We start from the raw sequence: 13,039 nt of genomic DNA on the forward strand, positions 1-13,039 counted from the left end.
CAAAAATGAAAGATGTGCAGAAGTTTCAGGTCGAAGTTTATATCTTTGTTTGTAGGCATTTAAGGCAAATTTCTCTCTTTATGAAAATGAAAAGTTTTCAGTGAGGATGCACATATTTTCTTATATGAATTAGTTTACAGTAAATTCATAGTGCTATATCTACTCCCAGTTTGAGGAGCATTACATTCTAACTATATTACTTACTGAAATGATTGCAATAGAAGTGTTATGTTTTGGTGCTTGGACTGCCCTCTTGAATTTTTCTAGGACCCTGTGATACTACACAAGAAATTCATAGCTGACAGCAAGAGTAGACTGGAGGTATGTTTCTAGGGTTGAATTATGAGAGGATAGGTAAAAAAAATCAATGTTTTGTTTATCTGTTTACAATCTGAGGGAAGAAATTTCATTATTGCTTTAAATTATCTTTGATTTTTCATGTAAATTTATGCTCAACATCAGTTGTAAATTGATTTATTGAGGAAACCATTTATTTATACTGTATCTGTTAAAATGAAATACAGATGATATCTACACGACTACAAGATGATACCAGGAAATAAAGTATATTTAAAATGAGAGGAATCATTTGGATTTATTCCAGATATGTAAGGTAAAGAAATATCTTTGTATCACTTGATATGTGGGAGTTTTTGAAATGTTTCACCTAGAAAGGTGCTGATACAGTTTACCCAGATCTCATACATTGTTAGGCGTTTGGTGTTGGATTTTCTGACATTTATGTCATGTTTCTTTATAGGCGGCCATGATTGGTATAGGGGGCACTGTGATAGCTCAGTCCATCTCCTGGGCAACCAAAACTCTCACAGCTGCTATTGTACCAGAAGTAGCTAATGTGCCTTTACCCTCTCGGTAAGAGTTTTTTGAATTTCTGCTATGGGGAGAAGGAGAGTGTCATATAGATTGATCCATGTCCATGGTTCGGATCAATATCATAATCTTGAGAACCTTTCCTTCAAATCTTGTAGACATTTTTTAGGTTTTTTTTTCAGTTTTTACACCTTATTTCCCAACTAATTTTTGCAGATTTTCCATTTGATCAAATGCCACATTAATAAATTTGTTTTAGAAGGTGTAATCTGTAGAAATGTTTAACTTATCAGAGTGGAGCAGTAAAAGCATAAAACTCAGGTGGATGATGTTTAATATCTTCTTACCTGGTAGCTGGTGCGATATAAATCCTACACCATCGACTAGTGGTCAAATTTATTGTGATTATCGTCTGACGATGAAAAGGAACAACGTTCTTATTATTATCATTAAAATTGTTCATTACGAACTGATGAAAAACATAATGCTACATGAACCAGAATAAAATTCCTTTTTAAACAAAACTATAACTGAATGTATTTTCCTGTTACATACTGTAGATAGGATAACTAAACAAATTTGCTGTTGTAAAATCTGTCGTACATGTCTTTCAGTAAAATGAATATTGATGGTCTTGCTAAATAAATAGTAGCCAATACTTTGTTTGCTTTATTTTAGGAACATCAAGCTGATGAACATTGAGCGGTTGATGTGGATCGCTGAGGAGTATGTGTTAAATGTAGAGGAGACACATCACACGACTCGCACCATCCTCCCCCACGGTGCATCCTTCCATGGACATCAGATGAACCTCACTGTAATGTCAGAATCACCCAAACAAGAATTCTTACTTGTGGTGAGTTATCAGACCTGGCTTGAAATATATACACACCACCTGTAATCAATGCTATCACACACATGAACACTAAATTCTTTTTAAATCTTCATTCATTCTTAATAGTTTTATGATACTACATTTTGTCTCTTCAGACCTTATGTCTATCAAAGGAAATTTAGGTTTGTTAAACCCTACTGTTTATGTTAATTACTCTTGGTGATTCCTGTCCAGCTCTTCTCTTAGTTAAATGATTTACTGGAAGAGCTATGATTGAATTTCAAAGGTATACAATAGCAAACAGGAAAAATAGTTCAATCGTATTGCAGCATTTGAAATTTTGTTAAGATTTACAACTGATAGGCAACACGGGAACCTGAATTATTTTATTCAGTATCAAAGTTGTTATGAAAAAACAGAGGAATTGACAACCTCAAACCTGATTGAAGAACATAGCAACCATCTGAGATGGCAAACATTACAAACCTTTGTGAAATATCAGCTTTACTTCCATTACTGATAATGAATATGTATAATTGTCTCGGTATACGAGCTGAATTATTTCTATCCTATTGAAAACTTTGCCACAAATTTGAACGATCACCTGCCTTTTGAAACCTTTGTGAGACATAGATCAGGATTATCATATGCCTGTCTAAATCTTTGTTAGACACAGATTTGGACTGTCATATGCCTCTTGAAATCTTTGTTAGGCACAAATTTGGACCATTATATTCGTCCTGAAACCTTTGTCAGACACAGATTTGGACCATTACATTCATTCCGAAACCTTTGTCAGACACAAATTTGGACCATTACATTCATCCCGAAACCTTTGTCAGACACAAATTTGGACCATTGTATGAACCAAATCTTGAAAGTGTATGATTTGTATTTTGTTTACTTTCTACAGTGTCATAGTAATGAAACTCTTGGATCAATCCGGTCAAAAATATCCAGCAAATTACGCCAGACCCCAGAAAACATACAAGTGGTTGCTCAGGACAAAATGGTAAGGAATCAATATTTGGTTTTCCTTTTGCTTTCCTGCTTCGCACTGTTCAAGAAAATGAAAAGATTGTATTAGTAAATTTAATTTTTAATATTCATAAAATGCTTGTATAGGAAATGAGTCTGAATTGGAATTAGTCACAAATCATCACACCAAAAAAAGTTCCTCTAGTTATAATTTGGTGTTTCATCAATAGCACATCCAGAGCAAGTCTTGCTTCAAGTGATTACATGTGAAATTCAGCTTTTAATCATACAAGTATTTAGATTGATTTAGGAATTATCATAAAACAGGTTTTGATAATAATGTTAGACACACTTTCTTTAAGCTTGGGATTAACGACGACCAGAAATTACTGAACCAGCTAGAAATTGAAGACAATCAGGTGATTCAAGTAAGGCTAGCAACATCCTCAGCTCTCCAATCATCACAAGTCAAGGAGGTAAGTGAACCTAAACAGAATCATCATTACTTAATGAAGGGTAGCCTCATGTTTATGTACAATGTTTTGTTTTGTTTCACAAAAAATGTTGAATTTTCATTGGTTTTGCATGTTATGGTGTTCATAATATTATGTCGAGGATTCCTTAATGATTTAACAGGGAGCCAACTCATGAACTTTGACCTCCAAAAAAAGATGTTAGATTATCGGTCAATGGTTTAACAATAAGGGAAGCATTTGCTTGTACATGTATTGCAGTAGACATCACTCCATACTACCAGACATGACCTTATCATATATTACAATACAGCACAGTACTTTGGTTTCCATGGTTTCTAACACTCAGTTTAAAACCATGGTTACTAACACTCAGTTTAAATTGCAAGTTAAATTGTAATGTAGTTTCCAAAAATCTAGATACAACATTAATTGAAAAAATAATTTCACAATAGCCTTACTCTGTTTTTATCGAAAAAGATATTTTCTGATGAGGAAGGTATCAGAAAATATCCGGGTTTTTTTGTTGTCATGGACTGATATCTATATGTAATATTATGTTTTACTGATTCTGAGACAAATTGTAACCTTAGTTTTATTTTCATTTTATCTTCATATCAAGTCTCCCCTTAATGATGACCCCAGGGTTTGGGGAAATTTAGTTTTTTATAAGATGTCAAAGACATGTTCACTAGGTGATTAAATGATGACGTTAGATTTCTCGGGGGAACCTATCTAGATCCTTCATTGGTGATGGTCATTTATGATAATGATGACAGAAGATTGGACGAAATCATGTTAGTTTCTTTGCTGTTCCTGTTAATACTCACAAAGTGTTGATGTGGTGTGACTGAGGGTTATGCATGTATTCACTATGTGCTTCTTGTATGACATATGTCCAGAATTTGCATGGATTTGGCTATTTTTTCACATATCTACCTGGAATGTCACAGAATAAGATTTTTTCTCCGTCAGAATGCCTAAACTGTAGTTGTGTATCTCAGATTTATTTTGTTTATTTACGTTTCTTTCCGTTACCCAGATTCAGGAAAGCCTAAGAATAGATGAGGTAATTGCCTATCGTATCTGTGTGTACTTTATATATAGCCTTGTTTCTGCTTCATCTTTATTTCAACATCTCTCATTAGCACGATTCTTTCTGATTTATTTTCTACCTTCCCTTTAGTGTAACCTACTGGTCACTGCTCTGAAATACAAACTAATAAAAACTACTGATTATATAAAAAGCAATTGTGGGGAGACTCGCAAGACTCTGCTTTGTCACTGATGTGAAATGTCAGAGCAGAATCCTGTGGGTTTCTGATGAGGATAAAAAAAGAGGAGTATTTACTCCTGAAGCCAGACTTCAAAATGAAGTATATTCTACTTTAGTTAAAGCAGGATGCTGGTTTCAGCTTACCTGTGGAATAACATCCACAATACTCCAGGGGTTACGGCCACTTTGGCTCACTGCACCCCTGGAAGATGGCACAGCAAAATTGAAGGCACGAGCAAGGTAATTTGATTGGTTCCAGGAAAAAACTCTGACCAATCACAGGCTGATACACTCCTTTTGAAGATTTCAAAGGAGTGACACCCAGCTTCAAAGCCATAACAATATACTGTTATTCAGCCTTGAGATTCGTTTGATGTACATCAAAGGATCAAACTAGTCTTTTTGTCTTGTGCACCAAGACTCACACATGGAACTTTCAATTGTGCCAAGATGATGAAGTAGAAGCTTCTATATCATAACCATTAAGAAATTGATGGATGACCTGTCAAAAATTACACATCATTTTCATCAGAAGTATGGTGGCTGGCCTGTTTAGACTTGTAAGGTCATCAGACAGCACAGCCTAAATGATGAATGTCAAAGTGACAATACAAATGTTGACAACAAAAAGACTATTCTTTATAGGTATTCTGTTATTTATGATATACTTTTTCTAAAAATTAAGATAGAAAACATTTTAAAAATGTTTTGGCTTATAAAATTAAGGCTTATTTTTTATGTCTGTAAAATTCTTGTTTTTCATTATTTATTTATTAATCTATTTCTTTTTTATATTGAAACATTTAAGGGTAGCAAAAAGTTAATAACATAGAAGGTGTATGGAGTAATGATCGTGTTTATAAGGTGTAAGAAAGTTACATAATCACAATCTTTTTTTAGTATTATTTAGCTCACACAGAAGCTCCAAAAAACTGGTAAGCTTATATCATGACGCAGTGTCCATCGTCTGTCTGTTTTTCTAGTATTACTACTAGTCATGAACATCTAAGTGGATTTTGACCAAATAAGGTCAGAAGATCCTTGAGGGAAGGGGAACAAAGTTTGGTTAAATGATGGTTCTCCGTGTAGGGCTCAATAGGGGAAATGTTCCAAGTTCTTTAAAATCCTACTCCTTCTGTGGGAATGATTGGATTTCACCCAAATTTGGTCTGAAGCATTCTTTGGGGGAAGGGGAATTAATTATAAATGGTGGGTCCTGGCCCCCTTGGGCAGGGTCAAGTACAGAAAGTAAAACAAATTCTTTAAAATCCTTCTCCATGTGTAGGATTGAATGGATTTGCTAAAATTTGATCTGAAGCATTCTTGTCTCTATCAGGAATACTATAAGTGCTACAGGATTTTTAGGTCATCTGACCCGAAGGGTCCGGTGACCTATAGTCATCATGCTTCGTCCGTCGTCGTCCGCCGTACGCCGTGCACCGTGCGCCGTCCGCCGTGCGCCGTCCGTAAACTTTTCATTCAAACGACTTCTTCTCAAATACTAGAAGGTCTAGGGGGCTAATACTTGGCACAGAGGATACTGGCATGGAGCTCTACCAAGTTTGTTCAAATGAATGACCTTGACCCACTTTAAAGGTCACAGGGGTCAAATATGTTAAAATCTTTAAACAACTTCTTCTCATTAACCAAAAGGCTCAGAGTGTAGATATTGGGCCTGTGACATGCTGGGATGAAGGACTACCAAGTTTGTTCAAATGAATGACCTTGACCCACTTTGAAGGTCACAGGGGTCAAATATGTTAAAATCTTTAAACAACTTCTTCTCATTAACCAAAAGGCTCAGAGTGTAGATATTGGGCCTGTGACATGCTGGGATGAAGGACTACCAAGTTTGTTCAAATGAATGACCTTGACCCACTTTAAAGGTCACAGGGGTCAAATATGTTAAAATCTTTAAACAACTTCTTCTCAATAACCAAAAGGCTCAGAGTGTAGATATTGGGCCTGTGACATGCTGGGATGAAGGACTACCAAGTTTATTTAAATGAATGACCTTGAACAACTTTCAAGGTCGCAGGGGTCAAATATGTCAAAATCTTTAAATAACTTCTTCTCAAATACTAGAAGGCCTAGGGGGCTAATACTTGGCCCATAGCATGCTGGCATGGAGCCCTACAAAGTTTGTTCAAATGAATGACCTTGGCCCACTTTCAAGGTCACAGGGGTCAAATATGTTAAAATATACAAAGGACTTCATCTCAATAAGCAAAAGTCTATGAGTGCCGATATTGGGTCTGTAGCATGCAGGGAGGAAAGGCTACCAAGTTTATTTAAATGAATGACCTTGAACAACTTTCAAGGTCGCAGGGGTCAAATATGTCAAAATCTTTAAATAACTTCTTCTCAAATACTAGAAGGCCTAGGGGGCTAATACTTGGCCCATAGCATGCTGGCATGGAGCCCTACAAAGTTTGTTCAAATGAATGACCTTGGCCCACTTTCAAGGTCACAGGGGTCAAATATGTTAAAATATACAAAGGACTTCATCTCAATAAGCAAAAGTCTATGAGTGCCGATATTGGGTCTGTAGCATGCAGGGAGGAGAGGCTACCAAGTTTATTCAAATGAATGACCTCAACCCACTTTCAAGGTCACAGGGGTCAAATATGTTAAAATCTTTAAACAACTTCTTCTCATTAACCAAAAGGCTCAGAGTGTAGATATTGGGCCTGTGACATGCTGGGATGAAGGACTACCTAGTTTGTTCAAATGAATGACCTTGCTCTACTTTAAAGGTCACAGGGGTCAAATATGTTAAAATCTTTAAACAACTTCTTCTCAATAACCAAAAGGCTCAGATTGCTGATATTGTGCCTGTGGCATGCTGGGATGAAGGGCTATCAAGTTTGTTTAAATGAATGACCTTGAACAACTTTCAAGGTCACAGGGGTCAAATATGTCAAAATCTTTAAATAACTTCTTCTCAAATACTAGAAGGCCTAGGGGGCTAATACTTGGCCCATAGCATGCTGGCATGGAGCCCTACAAAGTTTGTTCAAATGAATGACCTTGGCCCACTTTCAAGGTCACAGGGGTCAAATATGTTAAAATATACAAAGGACTTCATCTCAATAAGCAAAAGTCTATGAGTGCCGATATTGGGTCTGTAGCATGCTGGGAGGAAAGGCTACTAAGTTTATTTAAATGAATGACCTTGAACAACTTTCAAGGTCGCAGGGGTTAAATATGTCAAAATTTTTAAATAACTTCTTCTCAAATACTAGAAGGCCTAGGGGGCTAATACTTGGCCCATAGCATGCTGGCATGGAGCCCTACAAAGTTTGTTCAAATGAATGACCTTGGCCCACTTTCAAGGTCACAGGGGTCAAATATGTTAAAATATACAAAGGACTTCATCTCAATAAGCAAAAGTCTATGAGTGCCGATATTGGGTCTGTAGCATGCTGGGAGGAAAGGCTACTAAGTTTATTTAAATGAATGACCTTGAACAACTTTCAAGGTCGCAGGGGTTAAATATGTCAAAATCTTTAAATAACTTCTTCTCAAATACTAGAAGGCCTAGGGGGCTAATACTTGGCCCATAGCATGCTGGCATGGAGCCCTACAAAGTTTGTTCAAATGAATGACCTTGGCCCACTTTCAAGGTCACAGGGGTCAAATATGTTAAAATATACAAAGGACTTCATCTCAATAAGCAAAAGTCTATGAGTGCCGATATTGGGTCTGTAGCATGCTGGGAGGAAAGGCTACCAAGTTTATTCAAATGAATGACCTCAACCCACGGTCAAATATGTTAAAATATACAAACGACTTCTTCTCAACAAGCAAAAGTCCATGAGTGCTGATATTGGGCCTGCAAGATGCTTGGAGGAGAGGCTACCAAGTTTGTTCAAATGAATGACCTCAACCCACTTTCTAGGTTTGGCTTGCTTTTTGTCAGATGACCGTTAAGGCCCATGGGCCTCTTGTTATTTTAACCTGAATGATACATCCAGGTAATTCTACAGATGCTGCTTTAACCATTTTTATTGCTGTACAGACGGTTGATAACAAATGTTCAGTTCAATGAATAAAAAGCTGAAGTAGCCAGGTGAGTAATTATGGCCCTTTGGGACTCTGGTTATTTTATTTTTCAATCAATTTTTTATACTGCCGATGGGACTTAGTTGTTCATGACTAGTAATGATTTGTAGAGAAACATGACAGACAGATGGACAGATAGACGATGGACACTGTGGTATGACATAAGCTCACCATCTCATTTTAAGATATTTTACGATTGGGATTGGTTTCTAATCAAAGGCTGTGAAAGTTCTTTCTGTGTCAAATAATCATGTATATCTTCAGAACGGTGATCTATATAGTGAATATTTTGGTTATGTGTTTTGTTATTACTTAGCTTACGAAAATTATTATGTTTGAATATGCAAGTTTATTGTGTCGCATGTTTGTTTGGAACATTAAAATTTTTCACCTGTGAAGATACATTTTGCCTTACCTCAATAAGAACCATTGTATTTTAGTCCGGCTATCGGAATAAAAAATTGTCATACACCTATATGTTACCTATATTAGCTCTGCCAACATTAGATATCAGCATTAGCATGGAAACAGTTTTATTCCCCTAGAAACGGATGGATTTGTTCAAGAATTTTAGCAATTTACTTTCAGGAAATTTTAGATTGGTCTCATAACACAATGGAAAATTGCATGCAAGCTATTTCTGCTGAAATCTTTATTGAAAAACTTTAATAAATTTAGGGATGAATTCTCTATGTAGTTTATTTATGAAGTTTTAACTTACAGCAGTAATAGAGGTCTGAAATCTTCTTTGTGAAACCCTGTGTGAATTTTATTTCATCAGCACTGTATTGCATGATGCTTTCTTTGAATAAATATTCATGGTTTACTATGAACCATCAGTACATGTTGAGGCTAGCAAATCAATTCAATTTTAGGTAAATAGCTGGTTAAGAAGTTGTACAATAAAAATATGTGAACACAATTCAGTTGAAAATGTTAACAACCTATTACAATGAAATGTTAACTTACACAATGTAAATACCCTGTGTATGACTCCTTACAATGAATAATAACATTCCTAATTATGTAATGGTGTCTGGGCTAATAAGCTTCACCTGTACAGGAATTGTATTATGTAATGGTGTCTGGGCTAATAAGCTTCACCTGTACAGGAATTGTATTGCCTTAACTAACCACTACTTGTACATCAAGTTCCACTGCACACATTATTTACTTGGTCAGGTTTAAAGTATTTATTCTGTAAACTTATTCTGTATTCTTATACTGTCATTAAAATTACAGGATTCAGATAAAAAAGGTCCAGATTTAAATCTCAGTGTCTAGATCAGTAATGTTCCAACCTACACAGAAATTATAAAGTTTTGACTAATGAGATATATACTGAAAGTGTTGGGAACTACTGTTTCCTGACGAAAAAGAATCCACTCTACACTAGCAGCCATGTTATCTGCACTGATACAGAATCGGATCTGCAAAGGATTTCCACTTCTATGTAAACATAGTATTAACTTATACGATACAGGATGATATCTGAAAAAAAGATGAGGAAGTATCACAGATATATGATCTATATATCTATGTTAATATTTATGTTGATGAAAAAGTTGTTAGATTTTGTTATTGTTCATCTCTTCATTTACTAAATATACCATCAGAGAGTAAATTAAGTACCTATTATCACATCAAACTATTTCCACGTAGGAAAAATATTGTCTGACTACTGTAAATTACATAAGAATTTGTAGTTTATTACAATCAATAACGATTACACAATTACCACCAGGAAAAAATACCTTGTAATTGAAATGTAATTACAATTACATGGTAAATTTTCACTGTAATCAATTAATTACAAGTAACTGAAAAAGTCTTCAGTTACTAACAACTGCAAATTACATCAGAATTTGTATATTTGTTTATTACAATCAATAACGATTACACAATTGCAATTACCCCATGCCTGTTATAATTATTTTGTTGTTTTCTGTACATCCAGTGCCCAGATGAAAATGTCATCACCTTCACCATGCATAGGTACAAATATCCATAGTTTTATCATAAGATAAATTGGTACATCATGAGGATTCTTGAAAAAAATTAACTGCTTTATACTGTAAATGGTATATTGTAGATTGTGTATTTTAATCTTTTTGTCATTCTTTTTCAGCCCCCAGCAACACCAACTTCAAAGCAGTCTTTTGATCTAGAACAGGTAAGACATTTACTGAACATTACAATATAGTTGTGGCTTGGGATAGGGATTGAATTTAATATCATTTTTCTAAATAAAGCTGGAAATGAACTCCTGTAAGGGCCTGAGATATAAAGTAGACAACGAGTCACTGTTATGATCTGTTTTATATTAAAAATTCTAAAGAAATTGATGTATTCCAGTGTTGTGTAAAAATTTTAATGACTTCTGTATTTACAAAATATTTGTGTTATGTAGCAAATCTGATTTTTCCTGCAGGAGAAGATGTTACCAGGAGTTGTAATGGCTATGGGCGGACAGGTGTTTGAAATGCTCTACCAGCTTGCAGACTTAGACGAACCACGGTATTGTGAAAGACTTTCTTCTTGTGAACTTTTTACTTATTGAACAGTCAGCTGTGTAAAGTCCTGAAGTCTTTTAATCGACCATTTTAGAACACTAGGTTTCTTTCCTATGTAGGCTTGTCATGTATGTAAAGTAGGTGTTTAACATACAGGTGAAGGATATTATCATAAATCAAAATTTAAAACATGATTCTGAATAAGTATGAAAGACTATCTAAGTAAATATTTCTTACCTTATTGATGATTTTGTCTGACCATTAGAATCACGTCCCGTGTGCGTAAGCTGCTGATGCTGATCCCAACCGATCCAGCAATATCGGAGTCCCTTGACTCCATCAGTAACAAGGTTAGTATCATTACTACATGTCAGAGTCCATCAGCCTGTATCTCAATACAACAATTTTTATAGGTATTCTGTACAAATATTTTGAGTGTTTCAAGAAAGATTAAAATTGCAAGGAATAAAAATAATGCCTGCTCTAGGGTACCTTGAAATTACAATAAGAAGGTTTGGCTTGTTTCATAATTTTGGTAAAATCGAAAATAAGAATTAGAATATATTGGTAATTTGGTAATAATCAAAGGGAGAAATGTTGGTTTTAATAGAATTTGTTATGTAATGGGCGATAAAGAAGTCAAAAATGTCAGACAGTGGCCTAAAAGTGTGTATTATAATAATACAATGTAATGCTTATTGTCCTAACAATCCTATTCTACAGGTCTCCAAACAGATGGGGTCTGGTGATGACATCAGTCCACGCGCCAGTCCTCGTAAGACAACAGCCACAATCACCCCTGTGTCAAGTCCTCGTCTACCACCAAAGGAAGTGCTCAAGGTTTTGTTTGACTCTGGAGCCCAGGACATGTCAGCCTTCAGGGTGCTATACAACCTGGAAGTAAGAAACTCATTTTAGATGTGTATAAAATAAGAATTGCTCTCTCAACTTCAACTTTCTCGTTGATGTGTTCTATCCATTTACATAAAGTATTACCATATTCTGTACAGTCTATATACGTATCTTCATGACATTGCTTTTACATTCTGATTTAGGTACTGAGTTCCAAACTGATGCCCACAACAAGTGATATAGGGACACGGCTCAGTGCTCAGCAATTCTGTGAAGACTTCCTCAACTGTGATGGTTTACAAATGGTTGTGAATGTCCTCCAGCCTGAGAGTCTTGCTCCAGAGCTAAATTATACCACACGCCAGGGCTGTTACTCTATCTGCCTACAGCTGGCCCGATTTCTCCTGTGTGGTCAAACAGTAACTGGTGAGGCCATTAGTACAGAAGGGGTGGTAGCCCTTCCCTCGGAGGCTGGTGATACACCTAAGGTCACTCTGTCGGCCACACCTCCTACATCCCTGACCAGTCCACTGACTATTAATGTGGAAAGAGCAGTCACTGCTGCTGGGCATGCAGTACAGGTAAGATCCTAGTGTTATAGTGTACACCATGGATATCAGTTTATTTCTATACTTAGACTTCCATTTCTAAAAATAAAACCAGTCGGATTGATGAATGATTAGCAGAATCTGTTAATCAAATTTCAGGTCACCAAGTGACTATTTTGAATTTGAATTTTTTTGTCTTACCTGTTGAAGCTATGGACTATGGTGTTGCGGCATCAACATTTCATAATGTTTTGCATTTAGACCTGTTACTTAAAAAGTATTAGTCAAAAAATGGTACATACCAGGTAGCTAAATTATGTAATGGACACCTCAATACATTTATCATTCATTAAATTTCAGAAAAAAATGACCGTCCAGCAATTCTGAAAACAAACATTGTTGAAAAGCCAGACTTTTAAGTTTTAGCGTTAACTCAGTTTGCTAGTTTGTTTAAAATGTTGTATACAAGCAAAGCAAACAGGCAAGACATATATGTAAATCTTGTTTTGTGAGTGTATTTCATCTTTTCATTTCAGTTCAAGTTTTCCATTTTTTGTGAAATTTTCATCTCAAATTTTTTCAATTTTCTATTCCAATTGGTGTACGTCATCCTGGGGCTTTCTAGGTAAAAATGTGATTAATGATTTACAGCAGAAGACATCAGGTTT

The 13,039-nt window shown here is 35.6% G+C and overlaps 1 protein-coding gene across 1 annotated transcript in view; it reads left to right on the forward strand.

The window, feature by feature from the left end:
- Window positions 1–267: 267 nt before the first annotated feature.
- Window positions 268–13,039, forward strand: part of LOC132550960 (ubiquitin carboxyl-terminal hydrolase 24-like) — a gene marked incomplete at its 5' end in the record, with an annotated part of 52,121 nt that continues 39,349 nt past the window's right edge. Inside the window, 11 exons of the mRNA XM_060215059.1 lie at window positions 268–321; window positions 761–873; window positions 1,510–1,687; window positions 2,580–2,678; window positions 3,007–3,120; window positions 4,160–4,186; window positions 10,587–10,631; window positions 10,890–10,975; window positions 11,237–11,321; window positions 11,695–11,871; window positions 12,027–12,404. Coding sequence (XP_060071042.1) covers window positions 268–321; window positions 761–873; window positions 1,510–1,687; window positions 2,580–2,678; window positions 3,007–3,120; window positions 4,160–4,186; window positions 10,587–10,631; window positions 10,890–10,975; window positions 11,237–11,321; window positions 11,695–11,871; window positions 12,027–12,404 — 1,356 coding nt within the window. The remainder of the gene's footprint in view (window positions 322–760; window positions 874–1,509; window positions 1,688–2,579; window positions 2,679–3,006; window positions 3,121–4,159; window positions 4,187–10,586; window positions 10,632–10,889; window positions 10,976–11,236; window positions 11,322–11,694; window positions 11,872–12,026; window positions 12,405–13,039) is intronic.

The sequence above is a fragment of the Ylistrum balloti genome, unplaced genomic scaffold (assembly GCF_031769215.1).
Source record: "Ylistrum balloti isolate Yb309-2 unplaced genomic scaffold, AGI_CSIRO_Ybal_v1 Utg370160, whole genome shotgun sequence".
Classification (NCBI taxonomy): domain Eukaryota; kingdom Metazoa; phylum Mollusca; class Bivalvia; order Pectinida; family Pectinidae; genus Ylistrum; species Ylistrum balloti.